This window comes from Amblyraja radiata, chromosome 13 (assembly GCF_010909765.2).
Source record: "Amblyraja radiata isolate CabotCenter1 chromosome 13, sAmbRad1.1.pri, whole genome shotgun sequence".
NCBI lineage: Eukaryota > Metazoa > Chordata > Chondrichthyes > Rajiformes > Rajidae > Amblyraja > Amblyraja radiata.
The window spans coordinates 54,745,716-54,754,204 of record NC_045968.1 but is presented as its reverse complement, the minus strand read 5'-3'; the positions used below and the strand labels follow the sequence as shown (position 1 = coordinate 54,754,204).

Genomic DNA, 8,489 nt, shown 5'->3' with positions numbered 1-8,489 from the left:
CAACACAGCACGTAGTGCTCTTTCTGCTTACCTCAAACCAGCAGGACATCAGGCAATGGGATCCCATCCACTGGTGGTAAAACTTATGAGGGGCATTTATAATATTAAGCCCCCCAAGCCCAGGTATACCCATATTTGGGACATCAGTGTCGTCCTGACATACCTCAGGGAATGGCCACCAGCTAGATCCCTCAGCCTCGAGCAATCAACACTGAAGACGCTCATGCTGATGGCACTCGTATCCGCTCAGAGGGTCCAGTCACTACACAAATTGAGACTGGACAACATGGTGACAACCCCAGATCAGATCACATTCATTCTACAAGGTCTGGTGAAACAAAGCAGGCCAGGAACATCCAATCCACTAGTGGTATTCCGGGCCTACCCACCAGAGCCACGTTTGTGTGTGGTGACCCATCTACTACAGTATATAGACACAACCCACAACATCAGAGGGAGTGAACAAGCCTTATGGGTCAGCCACAAAAAACCTCATGGCCGGGTAACAAGCCAAACCATCTCAAGATGGCTAAAACAGGTACTGAAAGCTGCCGGGATAGATATTAATACCTTTAAATCTCATGCCACTAGCGCAGCGTCCACATCAACGGCAGCAAGAATGGATGTACCTATTGATCTCATTCTGAATACAGCAGGATGGCCGAGGGAATCAACATTCAGAACATTTTACAATAAGCCGTTGATGAAACCTGATTTATTTGCAGCAAAGATATTAGAAGCTGCAAATATTTAATTTAAGCCCGGGGGAGCAATTTATTTTTGTTATTGTTAATAAATACCTTTTTTTGTTTCTTGAAAAACAGATTCATTGGGTAATTACGATAACACTTCCTCCCTCAAGAACTTCGGCAGTGAGTGAATAAAACTGTTACACGGTTTGAAATCACAGAGCTTTGAAATCTTCACGTAGTCACTCACGTGACTCCGAAGTAAAATAGTAAGATTAAACGAGAACTTTACTAGTTTGAAGTTTGATCTGTATTTTATGAGGAGTTACGATGAGGGATTACGTGCCCTCCGCTCCCACCCTCATTATATGGATCAAACTGATAAATTGATGTCTCTTTTTCTTTACTATGTTTACTTCAAATACTTGTGTCTATCTGTGATTCCACACCGCTGCTTGGACGTATGCCGCGCCTGCGCACTGAGCGGGTTCTTCACGTAATCCCTCATCGTAACTCCTCATAAAATACAGATCAAACTTCAAACTGGTAAGTTCTCGTTTAATCTTACTATTACTGACTATTACATTTAGCCTCCAGTAGCAGATGCTTATTATTGGACGGTCATTCAGAGTACTGAATCATTCAAGGGGGAGGAGTTCTTGCAGGCACATTGTCTGAAATGTGATTGCAGTTGAATGTTTTACTTTAAGAAAATCATTGCAGGCTGCATAGTGAACAAGAGGACAAGAGAGAAAAACACCATGCAGCCTAGATGGATGTTCTCGCATTACTTTATCTTGCTGGTTACTATTCACATGGCTCACCAAGGGAACACACTTGGTAAATAAATTATATCTTTATTGTTTAATGAACTGTGGATTTTAGAGCAATTTAGAAAATGAGGAATACCTTATGTAATGATATAATCTAATACATTTTCCTCTTGGATCTTATGAGCAGCTAAGATGGAAAAGCAGACTTTGTATTTCAGTTCATTTTTAAGAGGGAGTTAGATGTGGCCCTTGTGGCTAAAGGGATCAGGGGGTATGGAGAGAAGGCAGGTACAGGATACTGAGTTGGATGATCAGCCATGATCATATTGAATGGCGGTGCAGGCTCGAAGGGGTCTACTCCTGCACCTATTTTCTATGTTTCTATGTTTCTATTTTCCTTGTAAGCAGTAGGAATGTATTTGTCAAAGCTTCTATGCATGTTTAACAGGTTTTAAGGTTTGCTTCCTGTTAAACTCAACTTAACACTCCTCAACCTAGATGTGCAATGAGTCACAATGGGTGAGAGTAGGCATTATAGATTGGGTGGATGAAAATTCTGTGTTTTTCACACTAGCTTGAAGAAACATTAACTAACCAAACTAGAAAATACCTTTACTGTACATGCTGCATAAAGATAGTGCACCTTTTGTTTATTCGATTGCAACTGATTGATTTGGGGATCCCATTTGATGTGTACATTTACACCTGCTTCACCACTGCTTCCTTCAGTGAGGCTGTCTGTGTGGAGTTTGCACACTCTCCCTGGGTTTTCTCAGTTGCTCCAGTTTCCTCCCACATCCCACAAAGACATGAAGGTTTGTAGGTTAATTGGTTTCTGCAAATTGTCCCTAGTGTAAAGATTGCAAAACTGGTATACCATAGAACTAGGTACGAGTGACCAATGGTCAGTGTGCTATTGGTGGGCCAAAGGCCCTGTTTCCACACTGTATCACAAAACTAAAGCTAAACTAAACTGCCGTCAAATTCACCTGTATTATCTCCGACACCTCTCCCCTTTCTTGATCTCTCTGTCTCCATGACAGGAGACAGACTATCGACTGACATCTGCTATCAGAGGGAAGATACTTGCATGGATAGCAGGTGGGCTGGATGGCAGAAAGCAAAGAGCGGCAATAAATATGTCTCTTTCTGCTTGGCTACCAGTGACAAGCAGTGTTCTGCAGGGGTCGGTGCTAGGGCCGCTACGCTTCACGTTATATATCAAGGGAATTGATTGCTTTGTGGCAAAGTTTGCAGATGATATGGTTAGGTGGAGGGGCAGGTAGTGTAGAAAAAGAATGGACTCTACAGAAGGACTTGGACAGGTTGGGAGAGTGGGCAAGGAAGTGGCTGATGGAATACAGCGTAGCAAAGTGTGGAGTCATGCATTTTAGTTGGAGGAATAAAGGCATAGGTTATTTTCTAAATGGGAGAGAATTCAGAAATCTGAGGTGCAAAAGGATTTGGGAGTGCCAGTGCAGGATTCCCAAAATGCTAATTTGCAAGTTCAATCGGTAGTAAGGAAGGCAAATGTAATGCTAGCATTTATTTCAAGAGGACTAGAATGTAAAAACAGGGATGTAATGCTGAGGCTTTAGAAGACCCTGGTCAGACCACATTTTGGATATTGTGAGCAGTGTAGGGCCCCATATCTGAGGAAGGAAATGCTGGCTCTGAAGAGGGTCCAGAAGAGATTTACGAGAATAATGCTGGAAATTATTGGGTTAACATATGATGAGCTTTTGAAAGCACTGGGTCTGTACTCAGTGGAGTTTAGAAGGATGAGATGGGTCCTCATTGAAAATTACCGAATAGTGAAAGGCCTGGATAGAGTGGATGTGGAGAGGATGTTTCCATTAACGGGAGAGTCTAGGACCAGAGGCCATTAGCTTCAGAACATCACAATCTGAATTCCTTTACTCATGATGAGGTATGTCCTGGCCCTCGAGTGAATGTCTTTGGAAGTTTCATTATACTCAAACCCAAGTGGAATATTGAGCATAAAGTGGTGTGCTGAATGAAGTGGCATATGAGTGTGTAGTCATTGTAGAGACAAGGGTTCGGTCTGCCTGTTGGTCTCCGGTAGAGGGAAAGGAAGTGCAGTCAGTTTTCTTTGAGTCAAGAATGATCCTCCGTTTGCAACAGTGGATAGCAAATGATGAGATGATCCAACTATCTCCAGCTGTGGAATCATTGAATTACAGGGCGATTCAACATAGAAACAAACCCTTCAGGCCAACATCAACCATCTATATTTACACAACACTAATCCTAGTCTAACCTATTGGGGAGGCCACATAGCAGATGCGGTGGATGTAATCTGCATGGTCTTCCGTAAGGCCTTTGACCAGATTCCACATGGGATATTGGTTGAAATGGTAGAGCATATGGCATCCAAAGTAAGTTGCCAAATTGGATGCAACGTTGCCTTTGTTTCAAGAGGTAGTGAGTGAGTGTGGAGGATTGTTTTTTTGTGATTGGAAGGAAGTCGGTGACCCCTCTGGTCACTGTGTTTACAGAGATCCTGAATTGAAACCCTTATTATTTGTCATACACTTTAACAACTTAATTAGAATGTAGGAGGTATCTGGTTTGCAAGTGATATGAAACATTGTGTTGCTCTTGAGAATGAAGAGGCTATCTGAAGGACAAAGGATGATATCGGTATTCACCAGGAAGAAGGATGTGGAAGATGAAGAGATAGAGGTTTGAGGATACTCTGATGTTCTGGGTCATGTTCGTATCAGGAAGGATGTGGTGGTTGAGATGCTGGCACTTATTAAGGTGGTTAAATCCCTGGATCTATTCAAAGCAAATTAAGAGATTGCTTGGGCTACTATCGGGACATTTGTTATCCACCTAGTTTCTTCCAGAAAACACATTTGAGCCTGTTTGCCTCGGGTGATATACTAGAGGACTGGATAGCATATGTTGTTCTCTTATTGAATAAGGAGGGATAAGCCAGGAAACTATAGGGCAGAGAGCCTTACATCAGTACTGGAGAAATAGAAGGCAGTGCATATTACAATCATGGACCTTCTGAATGTCTGAAGATGTATAAAGGTAGATAAATGTTCTTGATCTGATAATATATCCAAAGACAATGAGCGATACGAGAGAATAAATTGCAGAGTTCTGGATGAGATATATGAATCTAAGTTCACAGAGTCGTAGAGACATACATTTTGAAAAAACACCCTTTGGCCCAACTAGCCCACAATGACCAACATGACCTACACTAATCCTACCTCCTCCATTTCGCCCATATCCCTCTAAACCTGTCCTATCCATGTATCTGTCCAAATATGTCGTGATACGACCTGCCCAAACTACCTCCTCCGGGAGCTTGTTCCGCACACCCACCACCTGTGTGTGAAAAGGTTACCCCTCAGGTTCCTATTAAATCTTTCACTCCCTCGCCTTAAACGTTTATCCTCTGATTCTCGATTCCCCTACTCTGTGCAAGAGACTCGTGTCTTCCTGATCTAATCTTCTCATGATTTTGTACACCTCTATAAGATCACCCCTAATCGACAGGTAACCTGTCAAGTTTAATGCTGCTAAAATGGAGACTTACACTGTGCATGCCTTTTCTGCATGGTTTTACAGTGTTTCTTACATTGGCCAGTCCTTTGCTTGTCAACTCTAGCACTGATCAAAATGTTATGATCTCCAGAAGATGATTCCAATCAACTTGTTTCTAAAATGTAATTAGTAATTACGTTTACAAGTGTAAATGTGTAAAAGTGTCAAAATTACAGGTGTAATTGTATACATCTCTATAAGATCAATTCTCATCCTCCTGCACTCCAAAAAATAGTCCTACCCTGCTGAGCCTCGCCCTATAGCTCAAGCCCTCGGGTTCTGGTAACATCCTACACCCTTTCCAGCTTGACAACATCTTTCCTGTAACATGGTTGCTTGAACTGAACTCTAAATGCAGCCACACCTAGGACTTAAATAACTGCAACATGGGCGAGGTGCACAAAGACTGACGGGTATCCAGTGTGCCTCTATTCAAGAAAGGTTGCAAAAATACCTGAGTACAATGGATCAGTATGCTGAATATTTGTGGTAGGAAAGTTATTGTGCTTAGTTTACGGTTATGTGGACTGAGGTACAGCAAAAAGCTTTGTTGTGTGCTAACCAGTCAGTGGAAATACAATACATGATTACAATCAAGCCATCCACAGTGTACAGCCACATGATAGAGGGAATAAAGTTTACTGCAAGATAAAGTCCTGTAAAGTCTGTCCGATCAAAACTGTCTGAGGGTAGATGAGGTAGAAAGTAGCTCAGGACTAATGGAGGGGATTTTAAGGGATAATATATATATGCATTTGGTAATCATTTTTTACACAGAGTGTGGTGAATCTCTGCTCAGAAGGTAGTTGAGGCCAGTTCATTGGCTATATTTAAGAAGGAGTTAGATGTGGCCCTTGTGGCTAAAGGGATCAGCGGGTATGGAGAGAAGGCAGGTATGGGATACTGAGTTGGATGCTCAGCCATGATCATATTGAATGGCGGTGCAGGCTCGAAGGGCCGAATGGCCTACTCATGCACCTATTTTTTATGTTTCTATGTCTATGTAAGACAGGGATTGATTTGGCATAGTCAACATGCATTTGTGCATGGCATATGGTGTGTCATAAATTTCTTTGAGTTTTTTGAGGAAAGATTTAATGCAAATCTTAGGGGCAACATTTTTCCCACACAAAGGATGGTGGATATATGGAACAAGCTTGCCAGAGGAAGTAGTTGAAGTAGGTATAAAATACATTTGGATGGGTACATAGGCAGGAAAGGTTTAGAGGGATATGGCCAAACATGGTCAAATGGGACTTGTTTAGATGGGCATCTTGGTTGGCATGAACAAGTTGGACTGAAGGTCTGTTTCCATCTGAATAACTCTGAATGGCACGATGACCTCCTCCCTCATCACCAGCCATGGCCCTAAACTCTTCCAAGTGCGGCATAAATCTACCTCTCTTCAAACCTGGTCTATAGGGTTACATTTGGCTTTACCGCATGTTAACTCTCCTACCCAATTCCATATTGACGTGTCTGGTTTTGGCCTTCTTCATTTTTATGGCAAGGTTAAGTGCAATTTGGAGGAAAGACTTCTTGTAATACATGCGAGTCAATCAATGGATATTTTTAAGGCAGGGATAAATAGATTCTTGAATAGTACGGGTGTGAGAGGTTATGAGGAGAAGGCAGGAGAATGGGGCTAGGAGGGAGAGATAGATCAACCATGATTGAATGGCGGAGTAGACGATGGGCCGAATGGTCCTATTCTGCTCCTATCACTTATGGACATAGAATTTGGAATTTTCCAATTCCATGTCACCCACACCAGAGTGTTCTCCTCTCACACACATTCACGTGTCCACCTTGATTTTTCCCCCTTTCCCACTCCATCCACCCCACCCTCAGCCCAAGCTGATGCCATCTTCCCATGATTTCCAACTCTCATCAGCTCCACCCATTACCAACCAGTCTCTATCACACCCCTCCCTCACACTGCTGTATACCAGTAATCTTTCCTCTTACTGTCCCATCTTGCAGCAGGGCCTTGACCTAAAGTGACAACGTGCACCTTTTGCCTCCATACCTGCTTACCCACCCTGTTCATCCAACATTTTTGTTGTTTACCCAATTCAACAATCATATCCCTATGGTGTCACAATCATGGGCATAGAAAGAGTGAAGCAGGAGTCTGAGCACACAGCTTTGAGGTGCTCCTGTGTTGATGGTTAGAGGAAGAATTGTTGTTCATATTGAACGTGGTCTGCCAGTGAGCATGTTGAGGATCCAATTGCACAGGATTGAGCAGAGACCCAGTACTGCAGGTCTGATGATAAGTTTGGAGAGGGTGATAGTGTTGAATAATGAGATGATGATACCAACAACCCAAGGTGTCTTTATTGTCCAAGTGGTCCGGTGCAGAGTGGAGAGGCAGCGATCTGCTGCGGCAGTAGACAAACTGCACTGGGTCCAGATCCTTGCCAAAGCTGATTTGCATTATAGCCACCTTCCCCTCCCCCTCCCCTCCCTTTCCCTTCCCAGTAACAAAGAACAATGCATACTTATGATTCATTCATAAGGTGAATAATTGTGAAAATAACAAAAACTGTCGAGTAACCTACTCCTATTGCAAATGTGCAAAAGAAGCATTAATTTCATGTACTTTCTGTGCTGAATATCTGCGTTTCATTGCAGCTACATCAACGTCTACCATTACAACTGATACAAATTTAACATCAATTCCATCAACAACGACAACACCATTCACTTCAGAGACAACGAGCACAATAGAAACAACAACCACCCAGAGCTCCACCCCACCACCAACATCAGAAATTAGTAAGTACATAAAGCTTTGTCTGTTAGCAATGTGCACACTCTCTCTCAGTAACACAGAAACACAGATCTTACGTCCTTTGACTTAGTTCCTCCCACATTGTTGAGCGCATTGGGCAGCAAGCTTTCGCCATTCTGTTCGGTTATGTGCGACATCTTCCACCCTCGATAGGCTTCCAAACCCGTTTGGAATGTTCGCCTCCATGTGAGTTTTGGTCGGCCTCTTTTCCTTCTTCCATCAGGTTGCCATGTCATTACTATTTTAGGTGCACGTTCTGGTGACATTCTGAGTAAATATCCTGCAAATTTTCTCCTGCGTACCTCTATGTACTGGCTGAGAGACTTTGTTGCAGTTTCCCGGTAGATCTCTTCTTTTGTGATGTGGTCTCTGTAGCTAGTCTTCAGGATCTTCCTCAAGCAGCGTTGTTGGAATGCATCCAATTTATTTTTCATCTTCACATTGATTTTCCATGTCTCCTTGGCATAAAGGACTGTAGCGAGGACTACGGACTGGAAGAGCTTGACTTTTAGCATCTTCGATCTACTCGATCCAAGATCAACTCAATGGAATTTCTTGCCCTAGTTGGAGCATGATTATATATGAATCAAACGAGCGCTGATGTCAGGAATCAGGAAATAAAGCAGAAACTACTAGAAACATCCA

At 42.7% G+C, this 8,489-nt stretch overlaps 1 protein-coding gene across 1 annotated transcript in view; it reads left to right on the top strand.

The window, feature by feature from the left end:
- Positions 1-1,378: 1,378 nt before the first annotated feature.
- LOC116979505 (serine-rich adhesin for platelets-like) overlaps positions 1,379-8,489 on the top strand; it is a 1,930,096-nt gene continuing 1,922,985 nt past the window's right edge. The window contains exons 1-2 of the mRNA XM_033031015.1: positions 1,379-1,529; positions 7,685-7,828. Coding sequence (XP_032886906.1) covers positions 1,385-1,529; positions 7,685-7,828 — 289 coding nt within the window. The 5' untranslated portion in view covers positions 1,379-1,384. The remainder of the gene's footprint in view (positions 1,530-7,684; positions 7,829-8,489) is intronic.